This window comes from Mirounga angustirostris, unplaced genomic scaffold (genome assembly GCF_029215605.1).
Source record: "Mirounga angustirostris isolate CCGP_5_RB_7025 unplaced genomic scaffold, mMirAng1.0.hap1 SCAF_13, whole genome shotgun sequence".
Taxonomy (NCBI): domain Eukaryota; kingdom Metazoa; phylum Chordata; class Mammalia; order Carnivora; family Phocidae; genus Mirounga; species Mirounga angustirostris.
In genome coordinates this window covers 51,410,118-51,436,912 of record NW_026991721.1, presented here as the reverse complement: position 1 = coordinate 51,436,912, position 26,795 = coordinate 51,410,118, and the positions used below count along the sequence as shown (strand labels likewise).

The 26,795-nt window shown below is 41.6% G+C and overlaps 2 protein-coding genes and 1 long non-coding RNA gene across 10 annotated transcripts in view; 1 reads left to right on the top strand and 2 right to left on the bottom strand.

The window, feature by feature from the left end:
* The window catches only part of GAB2 (GRB2 associated binding protein 2), a 189,370-nt gene extending 187,323 nt beyond the window's left edge, over positions 1 to 2,047 (bottom strand). For 2 of the 3 annotated variants that reach the window (XM_045894508.3, XM_045894509.3), the window contains exon 1: positions 1,812 to 2,044. In XM_045894508.3, coding sequence (XP_045750464.1) covers positions 1,812 to 1,886 — 75 coding nt within the window. In that variant the 5' untranslated portion in view covers positions 1,887 to 2,044. Of the gene's footprint in view, positions 1 to 1,811 lie in introns of all 3 variants that reach the window. The other variant, XM_064576848.1, reaches the window with a different exon arrangement.
* LOC135362364 (uncharacterized) lies at positions 506 to 25,146 on the top strand. Its single transcript, XR_010406960.1, has 3 exons — positions 506 to 583; positions 4,853 to 4,940; positions 25,009 to 25,146. It is a non-coding gene; the product is annotated as an uncharacterized LOC135362364 (long non-coding RNA).
* The window catches only part of NARS2 (asparaginyl-tRNA synthetase 2, mitochondrial), a 142,222-nt gene continuing 121,229 nt past the window's right edge, over positions 5,803 to 26,795 (bottom strand). For 2 of the 6 annotated variants that reach the window (XM_064576849.1, XM_064576853.1), the window contains 3 exons: positions 25,022 to 25,119; positions 22,708 to 22,734; positions 9,385 to 18,702 (listed from right to left, as the gene is read on the bottom strand). In XM_064576849.1, coding sequence (XP_064432919.1) covers positions 18,558 to 18,702; positions 22,708 to 22,734; positions 25,022 to 25,119 — 270 coding nt within the window. In that variant the 3' untranslated portion in view covers positions 9,385 to 18,557. Of the gene's footprint in view, positions 6,064 to 6,968; positions 8,664 to 9,384; positions 18,703 to 22,703; positions 22,735 to 25,021; positions 25,120 to 26,795 lie in introns of those variants that run through there. The other 4 variants (XM_064576852.1, XM_064576850.1, XM_064576851.1 and 1 more) reach the window with 4 other exon arrangements.

Sequence of the window (26,795 nt, the reverse complement as noted above, 5' to 3'; positions counted from 1 at the left end):
ATCAAATTGTTTGCAAACTGTATCAAAAACAAAGTTTCAAGGTTCTTTAGGGTAGTGTTCTAACTTGAAAATTTTCACTGGATACTCTATTCCACCAGCTGGTAATGTTACGACACTTTTACTAATAGTTTCAGAAATTCTTTGGGGCCAAAGATTTTTTCTTTTGTTTTTATATTTATAAAAACATAAATAGCAAATTACTCATCCTTAACCTAATATAAAAATTCACCTTTCCTAATGAGCTGATACAACTCTGAAAAGGGGAAAAGTCTCTTTCTTAGTAATTATACTGCTTTGGCTACCTGGACATCCCTGAAAAATGAGCTTTAGAACCGAGATGAACACTTCATTGCCTCATCCCTACTGTATTTTAAATCTATGTCCACTTTCAAAAGTCATTGTTAAATACTTAAGAGTCTTCTCAGCAAGTGATTTAAATTAAGAGCCTGCTTTCATCTACATACATACACACACACTCGCACGCCCCAACAACACTTCCTTTGAAAAACAGAATGTCACTTCCTCAATCCAGAGGCCAGAAGTCCTTCAGTTCTGATCAGGGGAGCCAAGACAGGAAACTCTGGTAAGCTTCTGCCTCTCCCCCCATGGACAGCCACTGGTGCAGCTGACAGAGGGCAGGGTCTATTCAGAGCTCCCTTGATGCACTGCAGCTGGAAGGCAACAGCTCACTTTCATGCCGTGGGAATGATCCCAGAGAGTCCAGCACCAAGGGTCAGTGTAACAAGGGCATTTCATAGGCAAGTGAAGAGACCTTGACACCTTTTACCGACCTTCCATTTCCAAACGCCCCCAAAGAGCCCAGGGCTGATTGTAATTAGCACGATCTTGTACTTTGACCCCATCAGGCAAGGCACGGGACGGAGGGGGGTGGGGGGAGTGTTAGCCAGACCTCCTCACCAGTCAGCACCAGACTGTATACCGCCTTCCCCTCGATGTTGCCAGTTTCTCACCCAGAAGGGAGAGGCTGTCCCAGCAATTTCGGTAAACACCGTCGGTGAGCACCACCTGGCAACTGAGAACCTTGATTTCTCCCGACCCCAGCTACCTAGGACCGCACAAAACCTGGGCCAGTTATACCAGACCAAACTGCAGTGTCACCATCGTGGGGTGGGGTGGGGGGATGTATGTGAGAGACATACAGAATAAAGGGAAAGAAGGGGGACAAACAAATGAGTCACTTAATACAAGAGCTGCACATGCCGCTGACGCTGCCCGTGATGCAGAGGCTGTGGACTGGAAGGAAGCAGGCGGTCACCCGGGAGGGGCGGGCAGAGAAAGGCAAGGGGGAAAGGGTGTGAGGCGCCTCGCCCTTTGTGGGGACGGGGCTGCGCCGCCCCGCAGACTGCGCCCCCCTTTCCCGCCCACTCCCCCAGCCCCGCAGGCTGAAGCCGCCCGGGGTTACTATGGTCCCCCAAGCCCCGGGAATCAACTCTCTCGGTCTCCAAAAACAATCAATACAAACTTCAATACCGTATTTAGTTTACACGGAGGCTGGCTGGGGAGGCGCCGCCGCCGCGCCCGCCCAGCGGAGAGGGAGCCGCAGCCTCAACCTGCCCGCCCGCCCGCTCCGCCCGCTCCGCCCCTCCGCGGCGCACCTGTGACAGGTGTGCAGGTGCCCCACACAGCCCCGAGCCGCGGGGCGCACCGGCCGCTCCTCGCCCCCCCGGGATCCCAGGGCCCGCCCTCCCCTTCGGCGCCGCCCCTCCCGGAGCCCCCAGCCCCTGGGCAGGCCGCAGGGCGCCCCCCCCCCGCGCCGTCCGCCGCCGCACCCGCTCGCCGCCCGCACTCACATAGCGCCTCAACTTCTTCTCGGGGGGCGATTTCCGCAGCCAGCCGGTGCACACCACGTCGCCGCCGCCGCTCATGCTGCCGGCCGCCTGGAGCCCGCCGCGGGGTCGGGCAGACAAGGGCGCGGGCGCGGGCCGCTGGGTCAGCCGGCCGGCGGTGCGCAGCTCGCGGGGGAGGGGAGGGGCCGGGGCGGCCAGCGGCCGCGGGGCGACGACGAGGCGGCGCGGCGCGGGCTCGGCCGCTTCGCGCGCTCCCGCTCCCCCTGCGCGCGCCCGCGCCCGCGCCCGCGCGCACTCCCAGCCGGGCCGCGGAGGGGGCGCCACAGCAGGAAAAAGGGCGGCGCGCGCTCGCCACGCCCACAGCCCGCCGCGCCCCCCGGCGGGCCGCCTTCAAAGACGCAGGCCGCCTCGCTCCTTGGGAGCCGGGAGGCCCGAGGTTTGCTCGGTCGCCGAAGCCTGCCACCAGCCGCGACCCCCTGGTCTTGCTCCCCTCCGCCCCAAGCCTCAGCAGCAAGCAGGAGGCGGCCGCGCCCCTGGTGGGGGCGGGGTGAAGGGAAGGGGCTGCACGCCCTCGATCGCGAATCGATTTTTCACAGAGGGTCGTCAGGCAGGGACCCAAGGGCTGCTCGCGTTTCTTATCCATTCCGAGTTTCAGGTTTCAGTGGGTCAGGTTCTGGCAGAAATTAGTGATCCGCTGCCCAGCAAGAGTTTCATTAACTCTCGCACCCCCTTGGCGGGAGAAGCAAAGAGACTATTACGTGCTGGGCGCTTTTACATTCCTTGTTTACATGACTGTCTTCACAAATCTACAAATTGGGCGAGCCGTATTATTCCCATTTTGCAGATAGCCTAAAGTCCCAAAGCTTGTGCAATAGAGAGGCAAGTTTCTAATGCTGGGGCTGGGGGTGTGGTGAGGGTGGTCTTGCTCATCTGCTATTTAAAGTGGGGTAATTGCTTTAGTGTCTACCGATCAACTTGGGGGCCTCTTATTACCAGCAAATAAAGTCCAGCTGGCTTCTGATTGCCTCTGGGAAAAACAGTTCAGGAGAAGAAAATTTGTGTGATTTGCAGGATGGAAGTGAAAGTGAGTCAATCTATTTCATAGTGAATTAGAAAGCAAGGTGGTGTAGAACAAGAAATTGGGGTCAAAATTCCCCAGAGTCCAAATCACTGACATGGGTTATAAAATCTCTCTGGGGCTCATATGAAAATTGGAATCTGATGATACTTCTCTCACTGCATTGTGGTGAGGTTTAACTGAAATAAAGTATGTGTAAGCACACACTTGATAACCTCAGTACTTCAGGGGGAGGATAGAGGGGGGAAAAAACACCCACCTTTGGTTGGGGCTCTTGTCAACTCACAAAGTACCTTTAGGAGCAGCATTAAAAGGTAGGTCCTCCCCCAACTTCTCTGAGAAGTGGATAATAACCCATTTCATCATAGGGTGCTGTGCTGTGGGGCAGATGAGTGGGAGAAACAGCATCTCACACTTCCCATACAACTTAAGACCAAGGCTATTTTTGCTCATTTTCCTGTCTCTGTGCAGCAAAGCTAGTTGTTTCAAGATGTTGGACATTGTTCTGGTTTTATAGATCTTGCCTGGGTTGGAGAAAGTTCACTCTCTTCAATCAGTTTGTAAATGCTAATCCTTTACTATATGCTTAGCTTTTCTAAGCATCCTGAGAGGTAGAGATCAGCTCCCCTGCACCCATCATTTCATTGACTTTCTTCACTATCCAGTGAGCTGCTGGATTGAATGTAAAGCTGGAACCATCAGGCTATGGCTGGGACCAGAGCTCCCTTAGCCTTACAATTTAGAAATCTTTAAGCCACACTGAAGGGCCACCACTAGAATTACAGCCATTTTAACCTCTTACTTTAAGTATCTTGAAACCCTCTGAGACAAATATCCAAATAGTCAAGTCTGCCAAATCAATCAGGAGGCGGTGACTCCCAACCAAAATAAAGCAATCTGGCTTCATTCACATCTGAGTCATGGTGCCAAGTCTCAGTGATTGCAGTCTGCATGGTTTGCAGCTGAGGTGTATGATGCAAGTCAGGCATACATATGCCTTATCTTTCCCTAGAAGAGTAGTCTTCTAATACATACCCTTTGATAGTTGTATGGGCTGCATTCTGCCAGAAGCTCTTGAGGGTCTTACCTTGTTTTGCAAAAGACCTCTGCTCCCCGTTATTTACAATTCCATGTGGAAATAGAAAAGTGTGATATTCTGAGCCAATGGCAGGAGGGGCCTCAAAAGACAACAGTTACAGAGTAACAGGTCTTCCCAGCAATCCAAAAGTGGTCCCTTCCCATGAAATTTCCCCTTAAGCTGACATGGGGTAAAGTGAAGAAGCAATTAACATCTCCTAAAAGTAAAAATCCTCCTCGAATTTCTTTTGGTGGGCAGAACCAAGTAGTAATGTGGGTCTTTTGTAAAAGTGAAGGGGTGTAAGGCAAACTTTTGGGTAATGGGGAAAACTTGTATCAGTTTCAGGAAGTCTTCTCTGAACACACCGTTTCTTTCCCAAAAGTTAGAAAAAAGGGTCTCTTCTTGGTGCTCTCTGGCCCCCCACCCCACCTTTACCATTACTTAGCTGCCAGCACCCAGCTCAGGCTGCACACATAGGAGGCAAGACTGCTGCTGAGGTTCTTGGCTCCTGTGGCTCAGTCTGAGCCTGAGGTGTGTGCCAGGCCTGGGAACAGCCCTCGGACAGAACGTTCCTGTCTGGGCCTTCACTAAGTCCTCTCCACTCCCCGCCGTCTTTTTTTTTTTTTTTAATGCCCTCTGGTTTTCGCTGGTGAGAAGTGGAAAATGAATTAGGAGTGATTTATTTGCATGAGGATAGGCGCCATCTATTGGAACCAGTAGGGATGACAGCCCCCCAACCCCAGCCCCCAAACCTGTGAGGACATGCATCACTAGTCTATAATTTAGACAATTTTGATTAAAGACCACGGGTATTTCCTGGGGGGAATTAACGACTGGCTGCAAAGAGCGCTTTGGGTCATTAATTCTATCTTCTCATTAAATCCTCAGGAAATGACCATCTTATGGCGAGAGCTCCTCTGGAGGAAGCATTGCAGAAATGAGAACCGCACACCTGGGAAGAACACACGGGCACAAGGTTTTGCTCTCCCTCCTCCCCCCCACCCCCAAGCCTGAGTTCTAAAGGGTGCACTCTGGCTTTGAGTGTCGTCAGCAACAGCCTGCATCCGTGCCTGTCTGGGAGTTGAGGGTTTGTGGCCAGTGGCAGGTGCATAGCTGATGGAACGGTCCCAGGAACGGGTTGGAAGGAGAGTTGTCCTCAACTGCACACCAGGCTAGCGTGATTAATACCACCCACTCCAGGCTTGACGTCAGTGATTGGACCGGGGGTGGGGGATGGATGTTTGTGTCCTAGCCATGCTGCCTTTTCTCCCCTTCAATTTAGTTCACAGGTTAATTTCAGAGCTGAGTACTGCTTGCCAAGGTCAGTGTGGCCAGCTGAGCCACCTCAGCTAGTGACTTTCAGGACACTGGACTCTCATGAATGTTGAGGTGTGTGCCTTTTTAACCCCGGGATGCTTTGAGCCCATTTGGTTCCATCAAATTACTGTGACCTACTCAAATCCATTTCTGGCATATGAAGGGGACTGGGATCTGAAAGTGGGCTTGGGGTGTGGCTGAAGACCTAATTGGGTTTCCTCCCTGTCTGCAGCTGCTAAAAAACTGAAGTTGTCTGACATTACACCCAGTGGAAGATATTTTGGAAATAAACTTTCTTATAGGGAAATGTTTGAGCAAGTCCAGTTTCCCAATTTCTCCTTCGTAAGAAACTAGAACCTGTGCTGCTTTGGGGCAGTTAGACTTCTGGGACATTTCTGCTGACACTGGTGAGGGTGGTACATCATCGCGTTCACAGATCATGCTGCACAGTTACCATATTCTCCCAAGGACAAAGACTTGTCAAGTGCCTAAGAAAGTGCCCTCGTACTCCAAACCACACTTTCCATGATGGCCCCTTACTTCCTTCAGAGAGAACTCCTCCCTTGCATTAGATCTTGAACATATGTCAAGACCCCTTTCCTTAAAACTCACCAGCCCCACTCCTCAGCATAGTTGTTCATGTTTTTCTGAATTCACATTGCACCTGTATAGGTTATCACAGTGTACTGCAAATACTTGGGCAGGGTGTGTCTTCCTTATTCTTATATCCCTGAAGCTTCCCTGCATGGTATCAGGCACACGATCAATGCTCACGGAATGTTCTGAGAATGAAAAACAAAAAACAAAAAACAAAAAACCCTTAAAGGATGGCACGTGGGAGCGGTGGACTCCTGGAGCATCCAGGAGTCTCTGATCCATCCACACCAGAAAACAGTATCTGTGAAGATACTTATAAGTAGCTGGAGTGTTTAAATCTGCAGGGACTGGCCTCGTGGGAAGGGCTGAGCAGGTGGAGGTAATCCTTTGCAGTTTCACTTTTAGGGGTGGTTGAAATCCTTGGGTAATTTCTAAAACATCCGCTCCTTAGACCTTTTGATTTCTATCTCTTGACTCCAGAGAGGTAACTGTTAACCCTTGGCTTCCAAACCCCAACACTGTTGTGTAGACTCCCCAGATACTCTCCTCTCTGGGACTAAGAAGTAAATCATTTGTAGTTTATCTGATAGCTGGCCTCATTCTGACAGTCCTACAGGGATGCTGTCACTTAGCCCCTTGTACCCATATGTGAGAAATCATGTCCCCTGAGTCAAAGTGGGTTTCTCCCAACAGGTGACCAGAAATGCCATTTTCTTCTGCACCGAATGCATGCATAGTGGCTTTGCAGATTTGCTAGTTTCTGTTTTGTTGGGGATCCAAAGGCCACAGGAGACCATCTCATTTAACTAATTGTACCAGAGTTACCCAAAATGGTTGTCTGACCCACACAGCCAGGGATGTGCTGGTAAATGTTTAAAAACTGGCTCTCTGATGGTGGTGGTGGTGGTGGCAGTGGCCTTGATTTGTAGTATGTGACAATTTTTGTCACACCAAATATTATACCTCCTCACCTCCCTGACCAATTTTAAGCTATCAACTTTATGTGTACGAACAGTTAAGAGATGCTAAGTAATACATCATTATTTAGTACTTCCAACATATACATAGACAAAAATGCCAAGAGCAAACAGTGAAATGTAGTGAAATAATTAGTAACTAGTGAATTTTGATTACTTATTCCGTTTTTATTATAACATTTAATTGTAAATTTATGAGTTAATTTTTTTATTAACCTATCATTTATTGGCCATAAGTCATCCCTTTTTTTCCCCCATAAGTCACCCTTTTAAAGTGTGCAACTCAGTGGTTTTCAGTATACTCACCGAGTTGTGCAACCATCATTGCTGTCTGATTTCAGACCATTTTTATTACCCCAAAAAGAAACTCTATATCCATTAGCAGTCACTCCTCGTTCCCCTAATCCCAAACCCCTGGCAGCCACTGATCTACTTTGTCTCTATGGATTTGCAACTCTGGATCTTCCATGTAATTGGAATCATATAATACGTGGCCTCTTGTGTCTGACTTCTTTCACTTTCTATGTTTTCAAGGTTCCTCTGTGTTGTAGCATCCATTGGTTCTTCCCTTTTTTCGCTGAATAATATCCCTTTGACTGGAGATACCACATTTTATTCATTCTTCAGTTGGTGAATATTTCAGTTGTTTCCACTTTTTGGCTACTATGCATAATGTTGCTGTGAACATTCATCCCTGTACGAGTTTTTGTGTGGATGTATGTTTTCACTACTCTTGAGTATATACCTAGGAGTCAAACTGCTGGATCATAGGGTGAGTCTGTGTTTAACTTTTTTTTTTTTTTAAGTAATCTCTACACCCAATGTGGGGCTCAAACCCATGACCCTGAGATCAAGTCACATATTCTACCAATTGAGCCAGCCAGGCGCCTGCGTTTAACTTTTTAAGGAACTGTTGAACTGTTTCCCACAGCGGGTTACACCATTTTACACTACCAGCAATGTATGAAAGTTCCAATCTGTCTCCATCTTCTCCGATACTTGTTACTTTCCATTTTAAATTATTTAATTTTAATAATGCTTTTTTTTTTTAAACAATCAGCTTGCAAAATTTTTCACCACAATCTGTTCTCATGGGCTGCTATGAGCCAGTCTTAGCATACAACTGCATACAGCCTATCTCAGAAAGTCCCACCATCCTTCTCTGTAGTAATAAGTTCCACTTCTTTTTTGCTGACAAGAGCATACTCAATAGATTTCTATTTCCTTCTTCCATCCTTCCTATAGAAAACCGAAACCTTAGAAGGTCTCAGATTTTTTTCTGTTTTGGAATCAAGAAGATTTTTGATTCTGGAGTATCACAAAGTTTTCAACTCCCACCAAGCAACTCTGGGAAGAACAGAGTGTTTCCCTCCTACATTTGTGTTGAAAAACAAAAATAAAAAACAAAATGTATCTTCCTTACACCAAGATGTATCTTCTGGATGAGCTCTCAAGCAGTTGCTTCAACAGGGCAAACAGCTGTGGTCTGTTTCAACATAATTTGATGTAATCAGGGTTAATTTTGATGATGCAGTAACTCTGAAGACTGTTTTTTAACTGGATTACTGTTGGGTCAACAATCATGTGGTATTACACTTAGTGGCTGAAACAAAAGCCAGAATTAAAACAGCTTCCCCCCAGCCCCTTCTAAATGACAGTCCCAATGGGATTAGGAGTTATGAGGCACATTTAACACAATTAACTAAAAAAGGAAAGTAGTTGCAGTCAAATTACATGCAAGCTTCTCCAAGGTCCAGAGTGTTGACTGAGGAAAGAGCCGGAAACTTTTTTGTTGCTGTTTTCTTTTCCTAGAGTGATTAGAAATATGTTGGCAGTAATCACTATAACTTAACTTTATTTTTTTTTTAAAGATTTTATTTATTTATTTGACAGAGAGAGACACAGCAAGAGAGGGAATACAAGCAGGGGGAGTGGGAGAGGGAGAAGCAGGCTTCCTGCCGAGCAGGGAGCCCGATGCGGGGCTCGATCCCAGGACCTGGAATCATGACCTGAGCCGAAGGCAGACGCTTAACGACTGAGCCACCCAGGCGCCCCTATAACTTAACATTTTTGTTACATTCTAGGAAAAAGCCCTAAGATTTTCTTCAGAAAAATTTTCCTGAACCAAATGACAATTTTAGCAGTCCACAGTTCCCTATTTTCCATGCATGTTTTCAAAGTGATGATTTTAAGTGAGGACTCAATTCAGGATGCGGCATGCCAGGGCTGAATGGATGTGGTACACAAAGCTCTACACACATTTGGAACTGTTTCTGAAGAGCAAAATCTTTTATCTTACTCTCATTGTTTACGGCCAGCCAGCAGCAGGGTCAGGGTCGCTCTAGGCACACACGTTTTATTTAGTGTCTTACAGTTTTCAGTTTTGGCTAGTCTGAAACACAGTGAAGGCTCATGACAAAAGCCATTCTTAACACAGTTCTGGAAAGAATCTTCAAAAATAGATGTCTTGCGAAGCTGCCAATTGTATTGGTTCTTCAAAACCTCTCTAATCCAATTTTGTAGTTCAAGAAAGGTCTGATATTTGTCCAATCCTCTCTGTAAAAAAGCCTCTCCATTCATGTTTTCTGTTTTTATGACTTAGGGAATCAAGAAACTTGAAAAGCAAAGAAGTCACCTACCCTCCTATGGCATTTTATTTATCAGGAATTTCTCATCTACATAATTTCCTGATTAGCATATATTCTGGGATAATATGTGGGTATGACTAAAAGGTAATGAGACTACAAATCAAAAAAAGTAATGACAATTCTTTCCATAAGTCAGATAGTGTATTAATGTTTTCTTTTCAGTTGTAAAAGCAGATAACTGTTTTAAATTTGCTTAAGCCCAAAGAGGGAATTTATTGGTAAGAAAATGAGGCATCTCCCATGGAACACAAGAAAAAGTTGAATAATCTAGCCTCAGGAAGGTTGGCAACTGAGGACTAAATATAGCAAAAACTAGGCTGCCAGTCTGTATATGTGTGTCTGTCTCTCTCACAGACCATATGGTTTTTCATCTCTGAGCATGTGCCTTTCTTTCTTTCTGCAGACTGCCTTCTCTGTTTCTTGAGGCACATGGTTGGCCTACATCTCCTAAATTTACATATTCCTGGTTCAAGCAACCACCAGACTCTCTAGTGTTCTTAACCCCATTTTTCTGAGAGAAAATGAGACTGGCCCATTTTGGTCAGGTGTCCACCCCTCATCCAATCAGCAAGGGAAGCTCCTGTCCCCAGTATGTCTGCTGGGAATCCATTGGCTAGGATGGGGTGGGGGGAATTCTCAGAGGAGGAATGGGTTTGATAACTAAGCCACCTCTAAAAGTATTTAAGAGAGGCAAGAAAACCAATCTTGTTTCATTCAGGACGTGGCCACTACCTATCATTTGAAACTCTGAAAACACTTAGAAAGGCATATACTTTTATCCAAATACAAACTACATATCCAAATACATGTTACTTAGGAAAGGTCATTTATGTCCTTGTTAAATTCTCAAAGAAGATTTTCTTAGAACCTACTACAGGTTCAGCATAGGAACACAGAGATGAGTAAGACCAGGGTCTTAAGAAGTTCAGGGTCTTTCTGGGGAGAGAAATAGGTAGGCAGATGTCTATAGCAGCATGTGGGCAATGTTGTTATAATAGAGGTATGTTCAAAGGATGGTGGAGCCAGAGGAATTATCAACCAGCTGTACGGGAACTGAAACTGTAAGATCTTAGGTTTTACTTGTTTTGGGGTGCCCCACAGAGGGACACACAGAGTTAGCATTAACATTTGCTGAACTAATGACGTAAGCTACTTCAATTTGGAGGCAAGAAGCCTGTCTAGATTTGGAAAGCAAGGCAGAGAACACTAACTGAAAATCTAAGCAACTCTAAGTTCATCTGGTATTTGCTTCCGAATTTCTTCCATCAATCAAATACATTCATTCATTCTTTACTGAGCACCTACTGTGTGCACGGCACGTGGCTAGGTGCTGGTTATATAATGATGAACCGCAGAGCAATGTTCTTGAGAAGTCTATTAAGTTACCATGCCCTAGAAACTCAGCTTCAGTAACAGCTCCTAAGGACAAGTTACTAACTGCACTCATAAATACTTTTGACTCCTGACTCTTTGTTCTATGTTCAGGCAGTGGCTCCAGACTTGGATTTTTAAGCTGAAAGGGCTAGTTTAAAAATTTATGAAATAGTTCAGACACAGAAAGAGGGAAAAGCCAGTTTGGGAATTACTTTTTAAGGAATATTTTCCTTTGGTCTGATGGACATATTTCCTCTTTTGTTTTTGGACACCTCAATGACACCTAATTCATTTAAGAGTTATTTAATCAGTACCCACTATGTGCCAGATACTCTCCAAGGCATTGCAGATAAAAAGATGGATGCAGTCTCCTCTGTGTTACAGAGCTTTTGTTCTGGCACAGAAGACAAATGACAGTTTAAGATGGCCAGTATTTGTATATGGTTCTGAAGGAGCATAATGAAAGGAGTGAGTCTGGAAGCCACTGTCCAACCATTGGTATCTTGAAGTACAAGTAATATAAACATGTGAAAATGTAGAAATCCTAGCTGCATTTTAGAATGTCACCCCTCTTGAAATAAAGCCTCGCAGCCTCAGACAGTGTGATTAGAGTTGTAATATTTTGATTCTGGGTGACTGAGAGGTGACAGGTGTGTAGACTCAGAAAGCCACCCGAGCCTATTCAGAGGCATGTGGAGACAAGTCGTGCTGCATCAGAATGCAGGGTATACTCTAACTCGATTGGCAAGACAGGAATCCTTTGAGGGCTGCTAACTCACTGGAAGAAAGCTAATCAAGAGCTAAATGACAGTCAAGCACCAAAACATGAAAGTTTCCACATATGATAACTTTGTGCTTGCTGATCAATGAATAGACCACTTCTAAGTTTTTGAAAAACATTAACCATATACATAAGAGCCTTCCAGAACAACTTAGTAAAGCAGATATGTTTGCTTGTTTCAGTAAAATTGACATACCTGGTTGGGGAGTAAGTTGGAGAAATGAAGGGGAAAAATCTGGATGTTGATATATTACTGGGCATAGGAGGAATCAGAGTGGCAGAGAAACACAAGCATAGGAGAAAAAAAAAAAACAACAACACGGGTGAGGTAGTGGACAAGAAAGGGAGGAAGAGATCCTAGGTCAAGAGGTGTGGTAGGCTTCATGCGACACGGGTTTGAGAGTAAGATCACTCTGTGGGCTGGCTTCCCCTCCTTGAAACAGAGGGATAAAAACCAGCTCAAAGGTGCAGGCAGAACAATCCAACATAGTATGTTCTTCAATGAGCAGATTTGTGTAATTATTATCTTTTACTGTAAAAATATTAAAACCTCACTGAAGCTTTCTCACAGAGTGGAATTAAACCACCTACATTAGGATCACCCAGGGTGACTGTTTCAGAAACGCAAACTGTGGGCTGTTCCATCTACTGAATCAGACTTTCTAGGGTAGGACCAATGTAATCTGAATTTTTTAATAAGCTCCCCAGGTGATTCTTATTCACAGTGCACAAAGACTGCACGCAAGGGAGTCCCTGAGGCAAGGAGCATGTCCTATTTATCTCTGTCTTTGCAGAGTCTAGCACTGGACCTGGCACAGTGAGTGCTCAGGAAGTTTACTGAACTGAGTAACACCAATGAGGTTTTGAAAGAAAAAGGTACTCAGTTCCACTGCCCTGAAAAAGCTGATCTCATTTTTTCCCCAGATGCTTCTAGTCCACACACACAGATTTTACAGTATTGTAACTGCAAACAACAATTTAACATTTTAACACTTTTTCTATAATTTTAACGGCTATAAAATATTTCACTTAACATGCAATAAACATCTTAGTTCATACAGATTTTGAGTTTTGAAAAGGTTTCTCTCAGGAGATCTTCTATTTGTGCAGTTTATGAAACCCTTTTACACAGCCTTGTTTCTCATAATACTTTGTACGATAAGGACTACCCTCATTCTGCAGATGCCTATTCAAACCCATGAAATAAATTTCTCAAGGTCCCACAGCTCAAAAGTAGAACGTCAAGACTTAAATCAGAGTCTTTTCCCTCTATGTCTAATACCCTTCCCAAGACACTGAACATCTAGCACATTTTCTGGCAGGAACCTGACCCAACAGTTTCCTGATGTGAAAACCTGTAGTGCAGAGTGTGGAAGATGGAAATTACACTTAAAGAGATCACTGTATCCTAACTGTACAGGAATGAGTTCCTGCCTTTCGGGGCACTGCAAAGAAAATGTGAATTGGTGGGAATCTTCAGTGAAAAAATGTATTGTTCTCCAACAACCAATGTGTATATGTCCCAAATCGATTTCTGCGATCCTCAAATGAAGGGGGTTGGGACTGCCCTGAACATTCTGAAACTGTAGTTAGGACTCCTCAGCAGTTATTACACCTCTCCAGGCTGTAAGACAGCCGGCAAGGAGGCACTGGAGACTTTGAAGCTCTTCTAATATCAAGATTCGTATCCTAGGATACTTGGGTAGTGGCTGAGTGGACAGTGGAGGGAAGCCTTTTTGCCAAGAGAAAGGCCCATTTTCAGGATCCACCGCCTGATGAATAACCCTAGTGGGGTGCAGCCCTTCAGAGAAGGGCAGACTGTCCATCTGAGCAGCTTCAGAGATTGTATCCTGGAGAAGGCTGGGGAGAAGAAATGGTGTTGCTGTGTTTCTAACTTATTACACAGGTTTTGGTAATATCAGGTCAGAGTTCTCCAAGGATAGGAAAAGTTCTCTCTTAGGTGGAGAGCTCCTATTCACCTAAGGGATAGTGAGGGGGTGAACTACCAGGAGCTGGGAAAATACAGGAGAGGATAGTTTATACATCACAGACAGGGGAAGAAATAAGATCTCTAGGAGATTTTTCAAATCCAGGATCCTACGAAAACAGCAAAGCGGTTATTGTTGAGCCAGTGTGCAGAGGTTATAAGTCAGAGATTCACAGCTGCAAATAGCCCAGGTTCTGCAAAACACACTTCTAGCTGTTTCTATGTGTATGTGTAGCATGAAAAACCTCTGCTGGATGGGCCTACCACATTTCTATTCTCAGAGCATCATCCTGACATATCAAAGGTTAATCACTTTGGGGGAGGATATTAATAATCCCCACCAAAGTTCTTTCATCTGTCTTTCTATGTATATACTAGGATGTTCCTAAGAGGAAGGTAAGGCAAATAGGAATATAAACTCATAAAAAAAAAAAAATGAGGCATAGCAAGCTTAAGTACACCGCTGGGTCCAGGGCTCTATATTCCATTATCAGTGTTTCTCTTTACTAGAATGCATTTGAACTCAATCGTCATTTCCCTGCACACTCTTAAGTCTCTTCTCCTTGTGCAAAACAAGGACATCAGAGGCCAAAGTGTGTGTTTTGCAACACGTCCACTAAACTCTGGGGCTGAAGATGCAAAACTCTTTGGTTACTACAAAGCTCTGGGTTTTCAGTTTCTCTGGAGGCTAAGAGTGGTGAACTTTATTTGCAGTCTTACTCTTCCTTGATATTAGGAATTCTAATAACCAATCTTTGTAACAAAAAAATCTTTTATTAAATCAAATGAATTTGAAGCATAGTAGGCTACAAAAGAACAAGGCCTATAATACACTGTGAATACGTCAGACCATTTTGTAAACTGTAAAGCAACGTTCAAATGATAACAATTATGAGCAGTAAAGAAGTAGCATAAAGTTACTGAAGAGTCATGAGCTATGTTAATTCAATAGCTGCCTGAATGACAGTTTAGGAACCACCTAAACTCCTGACTTCTTCACAAAGTTCCCCTAGGAACTCCCACACGGTGTGCTAATAATGGCTGTAAATTCACTGGACTTCAAACCAAACTGCATAAGAGCTAACTGTAGCCTTAGCTGATCAGAAGGGCAACCCAGGGCTCCTAGTAACGGCAGAATGTCTAGGTTTCTAGAGGCGTGCTGACCATGATCTAATAAGATCTTATGCTAAGTCCTATTAATCATTTTGGTGTCGGGTGATTAAGGTTATTTTCTGTCCTTAATGCTTTTTCTTTTAATTTGGCCTATACACTGGGAAGAAACTACAATCAGATATTACTCCCACCTGTTTTCTTTTTATTATACATACTTTAGATTGCAGACTGAATACAAATATTGATCTGAAGCCAAAAAAGCTCCACACATTTCTTATCAATTCAATCCAGGCCAATCTGTCTTTCAACTCTGCGTTTTTATGTTCTTGCCTCACCACTTACTAAAATAAATATATGAATAAATAGCAATCCAATCCAAATAAGCATCTTTCATCTATAATTATCTGAAACAAGAGATTTAAAGAAGAGTAGAGTTAATCCATCTCACCAATTGCATCTTCAGTGCCTGTTCAGTCATGCCCGAATGTCTAGATTCAATTTATAGAGAGTATGAATGTATAACATTGTAGAGGGGCGCTTCTGGCAGATCCTGTTTGAGAGGGACAAAAGGTCAAACAGTTCCTCTGCTGTTCTGTGATAGTCAGTCTCTGGGCTGGGTCAGAGGGTGGGAGAGTTATGTCTAGATCTGGAATGGATCACTCACACAATTAAGTTCTTGTCAGACTAAAAAAGAAAAAAAAAAAAAAAAGACAGCACAACTTCCCCAGGCAAGAGGACAGCCAGATGGAAAGTAACTATTTTTCTCCACCTACTTCAAAATTTGAAATGAGAATGGAAATTAATGATGGAAAAACCATTTCTAAGTTTCAAAATACACCCTTTCTTGGGTGGCTGGGGTTATTATTTTGAGATGTTTGGAAGTCTTGGGAAAACAGAAAATCAGATTTTTCCCTCATTGGAAACTGGTTACTCAAATAAAAATTAACACCCTCAAATCACCTTTTCTCTCACAAATTAAGTCCTATAAGAATATTATTATAGTACAGGCAGTCCTCAACTATGAAATCTACACTTCTATTCATTATACACACAATTATACGATGCTGCTTATCCATAGAATTTCAATATTCACATACTAGCTGACAAATGGACATTTTAAAGTTTTTTTTCCTGCTGTTGCTGCTTAGTTTTGGCATTTTCATCATCTTTGTCTGACACCAGTATTTGTTGTTGTTCAATTATTGGTAAAATAAAAATATTGAGCCAAAGATGTAAATTTTTAGGCTTCTTATGAGTGGCAAGTGTTTGGTTCAACTAGATACTCATTGTGTGGTCAAATGTAGAGGAAAAGAATGAATAAGTATGAAAGTTGGGAAATACACTGCTGAAGACTATCAAAAAGGCAGGGAACAAGGTTTATTTGAGAAGAACGTTCTCCCACCCCACATACACACACAAGGAACACACAAGTCTATTGTAAGACTTTTAGTGATTTGATTTCATGGTACATTTTCGGAGACCTAATGTGTACTAAAATAAAATGTAAATGTTAGACTCTAAATCAATTATTTTTAGTGACTATCTCCAGCACAGATTCCTGAAGGATCAAGAGACAGAAGAAGAATCCTTGGAGTTGATGCACTTGGGAAGGACAGTTCCGCAGGTGACATAACTGGAGGGCACAAAGATGGTCTTGCTTACCAGTGCTCCACAGCTACATCGGTGGTGGCATGGGATAGGAACCTGGGGTTTTCCTGATTCACTATTTTTTGCACCACTGTTATTTAGGAGACCCCACCATCACGTTGACATTAGAATTCTAGCTGGTTCCTCAAGAATTGCTGGAGACATGATTCCTGATAGCCTTGGAAAATATTAGTGCCTCCGGGTTGGGGGCCTGTGTTTGTGATTCTCACTCCACAAAATTAATACAGTATTAAGACCTGAATGTCAAATCAATACTGATGCTGAGAATGTTTTAGAATGGTTTCTGCATTTATCTCCCAGGCCTAAGGTTAAAGATCACCTTTTCAGAGATGCCTTCTCTAGCAAGCTTATCTATGCTTGCCCTGCTCTTTATAAAATTTTATAGCTTATGTCATATTTTGAAATAATATGTTTGTTTGCTTACTGATTGTGTATCTTTTCTAACAGACTATAGATTCCATGAAGGCAGGGGTCATTTCTGTTTTGTTCACTATCATTTATTTAGCACCTAGCACAGTTCTTGGCATATAGAATAAGCTCAAATAATATTTGTTGAACAAACAAATGAATTTATCTCTCTAACCCATGATTGAGGCAAGCTTTATGAAAGCCCTAATTACCTCTTTTGTCCTGTCCTAAACTTGGTATCGAAGCCCAGGCTATGAAAGTTCTAGGGAAGTAGATTTTAGCTCAGCAAATGCTACCAATTAGGGAGATGCAGAAACGGAATGAGCTCTTTGGTGGGATACCGAGCACCTTGCCAAGAAGAGGCTGCCCAGGTGTATAGGATCTCTCTGCATCCGGCAGAAGTTTGGTCATGAGAACATCTCAGTGACTTCTGTGATTTCCAGCTCTAAGGTTCTGCAGTTATTTTCAGTTGTTTGCTTTGAGTTAGGATGAAATAAAGTGCACATACACACTCATTAGGAAATAAACTAAGATAAATTATCTAATGAGACACAGAAAATTGATTATGTAGGCATGCATGCCGTTTACCCTTATTTGATACATACAAACTCTACTGAGTATACAACTTTGCTGTAAGTCATAGATATGTAACTTAATGAAGACTAAAAGAATTAAAAACAATTTGCGTAGCATTTCACAGTTTTAAACACACACACACAACACTTTCATGTAACTGTTATATCAACTCTGAGGAAAATGACGTATGAACTCATACAGAGTTAAGTGGCTTGTCCAAAATCATACGCATAAAGTGCTACAATTGTCAGGTCTCAAACTCCCAAATGAGCAATCCTCTCAAAAACTCTAATAGATGATGTTACTTTTTGAGTCCAGAATTACCCATCCTTTAAGTTTAGCTATATTGGCATCCTCATCTTGCATTGAAAATACCTTTCTTCCAAATTTAAATTTAAATTTAAATTTAAATTGGAATTTAAAAATGTATTTTTCTTTCATAGGTATCAAAAATCTATTTTATTGATTATTAGAGAAGTTATAAACAGCTACTATAAACAAATTATAACAGTCATTAGTTTAGATAATTAATGCATCTCATTCGCTTTTATAATTAAAGATCAACAGTTATTAAATGTCACTTTTTTCACCCAGTCTGATGAAAGAAGATTTCAATTCCCAGAATAGTAACTTTATTAACTCAGTTAGGACCCTGAAAGGAATATTTTCTTCTGTGATGTCTAGTAAAGTGATGAAAATAAGATGGGCATTTATCATAGGTTAAATGGCACATGAAAAAAGATCCAACATTTTCTTTTTCGCTACTAGTGGTTCTCAAAGGCCACACAGGGCAGTGATCTAATGACTAAAGACAAATTAAAATACACTATCTCATCCTGTCTTGAGAGTTTGAAAGGACTCTGAGACCACAGTTCAGTCTTTTCATTCCTTCTTAACTGACATAACAGATTTGAGATTCTACCTGCCACAAGTACCTCTTTTTGAGGGAGTTCATCTTTCCGTGAAATGCTCTCAACTTTCTAAGAAAATTATGACCACTTCTATTTTTCATATGCTCTACCTTATGGCATGACAGTCACATACCGAAAACTTCTCCATTTCTAAAATTCAAACATGCATTCTCCTATATGCATATTCATGTGCAGTACCTCTTGCATGGGGTGATTTTCCTTAACCAGGCTTCCGGCTATAGAATACATGAATGAGTAAATCTTGGAAAAGGGATAACATCTTTGATATTGTCAATTCCCAAGACGCACTGCAGATAGCGTTCAAATCCCATCCCAAAACCTCCGTGGGGAACAGATCCAAATCGACGGAGGTCCAGATACCTGATTTTGAAAAACAGAGAATCATCACCTATAGATGCTGTATTGGATCAGATGTCATGATAGAATTTTGTTGCAAAAGTATTTTGCAATCATCTGTTATCGTCCACATCATTTTGATAAACAAATCTTTTCCCTCCAAGGACAGGTGAAGGACACAGAGAAGTTAAAATGATCTGTCCAAGGTTACTCAGACAAACAGCAGCAAGTCCTGTCATGCATTCATGGGCTTTGGTCACTTGATCCTTTTTAAATTATATATGTACTTATATACAGAAAACTTGCCTCATGAGGCTACAGAAAATGTTCTAATAACTTTACTATTTTTCTTGAATATATATTTGTTTTCTATTTCTTAGTATGTTAATACTTTTTTTTCTTACTAAAATCATACTGTTCAATACACAGAAGAGGGTGAAGAGTTTTGCCTGATATATTATAAAAAGATACCCCTACTAGAATAGGCTGTAGCTCTGTCAAGGGCAGGAACTGTGTCTTATTTCCAGTGTCTGCTCTGGAGTAGATGCTTCATTACTCTATGAAGATTTGTTGTTTGAAGGCACAAAAATAGACTCTTGAAATCTAGAGTGAAATTTCCAGTTGCGTGCTTCAAACCTAGCGGAGTAAGTCCAGAGTCACTTCTCTGAAAGGCTAGCCAGGCTCTGAAGCTCGTCTATACTCATTCTATCTCCACTTAAGATTACATGGCTAGAGGGCGCCTGGGTGGCTCAGTCGGTTGGGCGACTGCCTTCCGCTCAGGTCATGATCCTGGAGTCCCGGGATCGAGTCCCGCATCGGGCTCCCTGCTCGGCAGGGAGTCTGCTTCTCCCTCTGACCCTCCCCCCTCTCGTGTGCTCTCTCTCATTCTCTCTGTCTCAAATAAATAAATAAAATCTTTAAAAAAAAAAAAAAAAAGAGGAATTGGTGCCTGGTGCCAGTTCAGACCAGTGACAATAATAATACTCTGCCCAGGGCGCCTGGGTGGCTCAGTCGGTTAGGCGACTGCCTTCGGCTCAGGTCATGATCCTGGAGTCCCTGGATCAAGTCCCGCATCAGGCTCCCTGCTCAGTGGGGAGTCTGCTTCTCCCTCTGATCCTCCATCTCATGCTCTCTCTCTCTGTCTCATTCTCTCTCTCAAATAAATAAATAAAATCTTTAAAAAAAAAAAAAAAAAAGATTACATGGCTAGAAAATGGTGCAGCCACGATTCAAACTCAGATTCCAACACGCCAGCCTATGATAAATTTATTTTACAAAAGGAAGAGAAGGAGGAAGACTTTCTAAGTATTTTTATTATGTCACTTGGTGGGGACATTCTTTAGTTATACAATATTGACTAAATCAAGTTTAGAGCTTCTTGAATGATCTGTAAAATCAGTTCTAGAATAAAACTTAAGTGCTATACATGACTCTTCAAGAATAAAGACTATCATAGGTTGCCTGGGTGGATAAGGCAGTTAAACATCTGCCTTTGGCTTGGGTCATGGTCCCGGGGTCCTAGGATCAAGCCCCTCGACAAGCCCCATGTCAGGCTCCCTCTGAAGCCTGCTTCTCTCTCTCCCTGTGCCCCACATTCCCTGCTCGTGCTCTCTCTCGCTCTCTCTCAAATAAATAAAATCTTAAAAAAAAAAAAAAAGACTATCACCTATTTCCCCACTATTAATAATAATGACCACATGTATTGGTATTTTAGGCAGTTAAGACTGAATGCTTATCTTTCTAAAATAAAAGATGAATTGCAATAAGGTGAATTACAATCAAGTAAGGGATCAATAAACAGGAGTATCTAGTATAAAACTTCAGATTATTAAGAACTATCAAGAATAATGGAAGAAGGGGCGCCTGGGTGGCTCAGTCAGTTAAGCGCCTGCCTTCGGCTCAGGTCATGATCTCGGGGTCCTGGGATTAAGCCCCGCATCAGGGTCTTTGCTCAGCGGGGAGCCTGCTTCTCCCTTTGCCTGCCACTCCCTCTGATTGTGCTTGCTCTCTCTCTCTCTGACAAATAAATAAATAAAACCTTAAAAAAAAGAATAATGGAAGAAGCACAGTCTTAAGTAAATAAAATGTTTTGTAGCTGAATTAACTTTAAGTTCATAAGGCATGGGGGCAGGATATAGTTTCATTTACTGAGAAAATGAGATGAAAGGCCTATCAAACCACCTGCCACAAATACCTGCAGGATCTGGGCTGGCTGCTAGAAGTCCACCAATAGCTTTAGCTGTCTCTGAATTTCTCATACATCGATGTCAAAACACTGGCATAAATGTCTGGAAACTGAATTCAGCAGATGGAGTAAGTCTATAGCATTTTTCTTGCCCTTGCTTCAATATATAGAAAAATACACGTCTAAAAAACAAGTTTTTGAACAAATATGTATTTGTTGGATTTTTTTTTTTTTGGATTGTTGTTAAATTGATTCTAGGGTAGCCAGATTATAGAAGAGATGGCACAAAATTTGTGGAACTAGTTATATATGTTATTTGCATATGGCATATAGAAATAGGAAATGAGTAAATTCTTAGACACCTGGGGTGACTACTCACAGTGTAGTGGAACGCTAGCAGAGATCGCAGACTTAAAGACTTCTAAAATCCCTTCTACCTTTTAAATACTATGATTATCAGATAAAAGGAAACAGATTCAAATAACAGTTCATTTAGAGATCCTAAGAGTTTGAAAACTTTAGTTGGGACAAGATAGTATTGAAATGATTAATAAAGACCAAAAGGCCTCAACGTATCTAACCAGCCAATCAGAATTTGTGATTTAGCTAGTTTTTACACACTATGAAAATTATCTTGTAGATAGACAAAAGCAGGCAAAATGCATAAGCTTGCTTGGTCAGGCTCATCTACCTAATAACAAGACTGAGAACAAAGGAAGGAAAAGGAAAGGAAACTAGCTTTTACTGAGGTTCTATTCTAGGTAGATACTTAACCTATATTGTTCCATTTCATCCTTACAATAATCTTGTTCAGTAGGTATTACCATTCCATTTTATAGGCAAGAAAACCAAGACTCAGAGATTAAGTATGCCTAAGGTTACTACTGATAAATAATAAGGCATTCAAGGGTCATGACCTGAACATAATTTTAAGCTTTTGGTATTTCTATAACCTAGCTCTTCCACTACCAAAAGTCGGGTGTGTAATTTGATTCTTCCTTCTCCTGAGGACAGCAAAGCAATTAATAATATTAATAATTACTATGAAGGAATGCTACTATAAAAATATAAGTACATAACTTGTATACATTGAAAAATACTTGAAGAAGAAAGGGTCTGCAGAAAGAAAACCAGAACAACTCTGGAGACGTAAATGTATGAATGCAGACAAGTGATCCTCCGTATGCAGCTTAGATTTCTACAGACTTTAGGGAGCACTTCTCTCAAACCCTAATTCCACACATAGAGAAACTGAAGCATAATGGTTAGGAACCATAGAGCCCCAGCTCTATGCTTCTGTGTGCTCTTGGTTAAGTTAGTTAACATCTCTTGGCCTTAGGTCTGGAGGGGTAACAAAAAGGAGATAAAAATAGTACCTAACTCACAGGGTGTTATAATAATTACATAAGAAAATATACATTAAGGGGCACCTGGGTGATTCAGTCGGTTGAGTGTCCAGCTCTTGATATGGCTTAGGTCATGATCTCAGGATCCTGGGATTCAGCCCCACATTGGGCTCCATGCTCAGTGGGGAGTCTGCTTGGTATTCTCTCTCTCTCCCTCTGCCCCTCCCCTGGCTTGCATTCTCTCCCTCTCAAATAAATAAATAAATCTTAAAAAAAAAGATTAAAATGTTAACAGAGTTATCTGGCACACAATAATAAATAAATGGCATCCAATATTATTACTATTTCCCAGCACTTGAAGGGAATAAGTAATCTTCTGAGAACCTACCTATTCACTGTTCTTAATACTCTTCCATAGTGCCTAGGGAATACATGTAAAACCTATGTAACAATCAGACCACCAGCTATAATAACAATGATCAAGGACCACATTCTTACCATTGGTAGGCTTCTGTTAGTCCTGATCTGTAAGAGGAAAATAACAAAATTCTTTCAGAGAATGGCAATAAGATAAAGATACTAACCACCAAACATTTACTCTGGGTTGTGTGCAAGGGGCTCTTAATAAAGAAGTACACACAAAAACCTATGCTCTCAAAGAACATGCAATATAGTTAAGAAGCTGACTCTTTAATATGGTAACAAAGGTAAGTTAACCAATAGTCCTAGGTATTATCAAGTAAGTGGTATAGATGACAAATGCTATAGAAAGAAAGTATAGTCCAGAGCCCAAAAGAAGGGGTTCATTTCAGATGAGCTTATTGTCCTACGACATAAGAAAAGCACTATTACTTAAGGTTGCTAGGAGGCACACACAAAGGAGATAAAGACACACATTTCATTCTATAACATTAAAATAATATAGATTCTGCCCTCAGAATATGGTTGCAAATTGGTTTTTTTGCCAATTTGAGAAATGTTAATAAAATTTTAAGCTCTTAGTACTCATTAAAATTAATTTCATCTCTTCATTGCCTGGCTGGCTCAGTTGGTGGAGCGTGCAACTTTTTTTTTTTTTTTTAAAGATTTTATTTATTTATTTGAGAGAGAGAGAATGAGAGAGAGCACATGAGAGGGGGGAGGGTCAGAGGGAGAAGCAGGCTCCCTGCCGAGCAGGGAGCCCAATGCGGGACTCGATCCAGGGACTCCAGGATCATGACCTGAGCCGAAGGCAGTCCCTTAACCAACTGAGCCACCCAGGCGCCCGCGTGCAACTCTTGATCTCGGGGTTCTAAGTTTCAGCCCCATGTTAGGTGTACAGATTACTTAAAAATAAAATCTTAAAAGAAATTAATTTCAGCCCTTTAAAAAAGTGTTTGGGATCAATGCATCTGAAATGATAAGGACTATGAAAAAAATCAGATATACAGAAAACATAAGCAGAGGTCACAGATAGATTCCTGAGACATATAACCATTTCATTAGGAAAGATAAATTTGGATATTATCAGATATTAGGTAAACATGTAATGTTATGAGGAAAGGTTTCCTGAAGGAAGGAAGCAAGCAAAGAAAACAGACCAATTAATCTTTCAACAGATGAGGTTTCTTGCCATGTGTGATTTTTATTGTGCTTTAATTTAAAAAAACCCAGAGAATCTTCAAATTCTTTCCATCTAAGGAGTTTGACCTTTACTTCAATTCCATGATTTTCCCAGGACTTTCTAACATTATAGTAATAATAAGGAGTTAGTAGTCTAATAAAAAAGAGGCCTCTCAGAACATATTTATTTCCTTTCTTCTGGACCCTAACCAAATAGAGCAGTTCAAATGACTGGGATTACAAAATCAAGTTACCCAACAAACTTATAGGTTGGGATCTTGGAAAAGCATCAACTTTTTAAGCAATTCTCCATTAGGAAAAGAAGGCCCTACAAATGGCTAATTTAACAGGATATTTTCAAACTATTATGGCTTTTCCGGGTTACTATGAAACCCAGTATTATCTGGAGAGTAGGAGAGCGGGACTAAGCCTTCAACATGGGAAAAGCTTTTTTTTTTTTTTTTTTTTTTTAAGTCTGGCACAGCAACAGTAGAAACCATGGAAAACAGAGGTTTATAACCTTGGTTAGTTTAGGAAGTCATTGTGGTTTGTTGGCAGACCACGCATACATAGGAGTGGTAGTTCAATTAGAAACATGATTCCCCACTTCTCATCTCCAAAACATTTTGTGTGTTTATGGATTCATTTCCTAGGTCTCAAACAGCAAGTTAAAATGAGTTATTCAAAGAGCTTAATCAAGACCCTTACATAGCAGAAAACCTGAGGAAGGGAAAACTGCTACTTACTCTAAACTTTAGTTTAGTGGATATTTTTAGTATCTTTCTTCATCTTTACCCTTTCCCTGGTTCAGAGTCTGTTTTTTCTTTATGTCCTTATAGGAGTCTTTGTTTATGTCCCTCATCATAATTTAGAGTAAATAAAAAAGAACACAGAGAAGAGAGAAAGTGAAGGACAAGCTTTAAGGTTGTTTTCTGTCATTAACTTCTTAAAAAGGCAATTTTCATAGGAAGAGATACATACCAAATAGTGGGTACATATCACTGCAGCCTTATTTCATATAACACTTCCAATCTTTAAGGAAGGGAAGCGCGGGAAGGTCACATAGCAACTTGCTCAAGGCCACAGAGAATCTGAGGTCCAGGTCAGCCGGGCGCCGAGGCCCATCTGCTCTTCTCTGCTGACTTGTCAAGACTGCCTTCGAGCATCTCATCCCCAATGCCGAACTGTTTCTTTTAGGTCTGATCAGTACCTGGCCAGTCGCTGCTCCAAAAGGTGGAACCGTTCCTCTCTGAGGCTTCCTCCAAAGAGCTCTCCAACTCCAGGAACCAGAAGATCAGCAGCAGCAACCTAAGAAGGAAAAACGCTGTAAACAACTTCACATTCTCAGGGAATTCCAACAATTGTCAGCTTCCCAAGCAGGTGGAACTTCTAACGTTTTGACAAGTGGCTGTTAAACCGCTTAGCAGAATCTTAGTTATGTTACCTGTTTATGCTGTTTCAGAATCAAATTTTTAATATTATCTTTAGGATACATGATACACAAATTGCAGATGGACAGTTTCCTCTCCTCTCTTATACCATGTATGTAGTGTACTTAACAGAAATGTGTTTTCTCCACAAATGTGGTACGTTAATAATAAAAAATGTGGCAAGTATTAAAAATTATGAGATATTAAACGGCATCCATCACCATGCAGTAGCAATTGAATTTTGGCATATTTTCTTTCTGGTTTTTCTCTTCCACATTTAAGGAGTATAGTAGATCAAATTACACATAAACATTTACCATTCTAATGTTTTACTTAATATTATACATTTTTTTTCCTACGTCAGTTGAAATACTTTGCACACAGTGTTTGTTTTTTTTTTTTAAAGTAGTCTCTCCACCCAACATGGGACTTGAACTCACAACCCTGAGATCAAGAGTCACACAACTCCACTGACTGAGCTAGCCAGGTGCCCCCATACTTAATGGTTTAATAGCTGCACAGTTTATTGTTTAGAAGTAGACATTTTTATCTGTTTTTCTTTTGTTGAACATTTTGGTGTGTGTCTTTTGTTTGTTTTCTCTTAATTTGGCAATGAAGATTTTTCTTTATAGTATTTTGGTAGGACATGGAAAATATGTCCTGATTACTGGGGCAACTGGGTGGCTCAGTCAGTTGAGTGTCTGACTCTTGATCTCCACTCATGTCTTGATCCCAGGATCGTGGGTTCAAGCCTCACATGTGGGGTCCACGCTGGGCATGGAACCTATTTTAAAAAATAATGAAAATGTTCATTGAATTATGAATTCAAATTATGAATCATATTCAAATTATGAATCAAAGAAGTAAAAACAAACAATGAGAGAGTATATTGGAGCTATCAAAATGTGAAGGTAAGAAAACAACATAAACAACATGGATTAGAAGACGCATGAGCCAGTACTCTCCCATGTCTGACAGAACCTTTCTGGTCAGCAACTTGGGAAAAGATCATCAAAACCCTTAAAAATGCCATATGCTTTGACCCAGCAATGGCAGTTCTAGGAACTAGTCCTAACAAAATAATCTGAGATGAAAACAAAAACACGCACAGGGTGTTTATTGCAGCATTACTTATAATAACAAAAATTCAAGTACACGTCAATAGCAGCCGACTGTTAGGTAAATCTTAGACATGGATAAAACAAAGGCTGGCATCTACGTGATGAGATGTTAATTATGCTGCCACTGTGCTTTCTTCTGCTATTTTCTTATTCCGTACAATGAAGACGTGTTATACTTTTGTAATAAGAAAGCAACAAAAAACTTTTAATGGTGGAAAATGGTAGCTTGATATTTTCATTTGTATTTCTTCAATTACTAGTAATATTTAATTTTGAGAACGTTTGTTCGCTAACTGTATTATTCTGTGACTTGGTGATTCTTTTTTGTGGGGCATGTAGTAAGCATTATTAAAGAGACACAAAACTGGGGTGCCTGGGTGGCTCAGTCGGTTGAGTGTCTGACTTGGTTCCACCCAGGTCATGATCTTGGGGT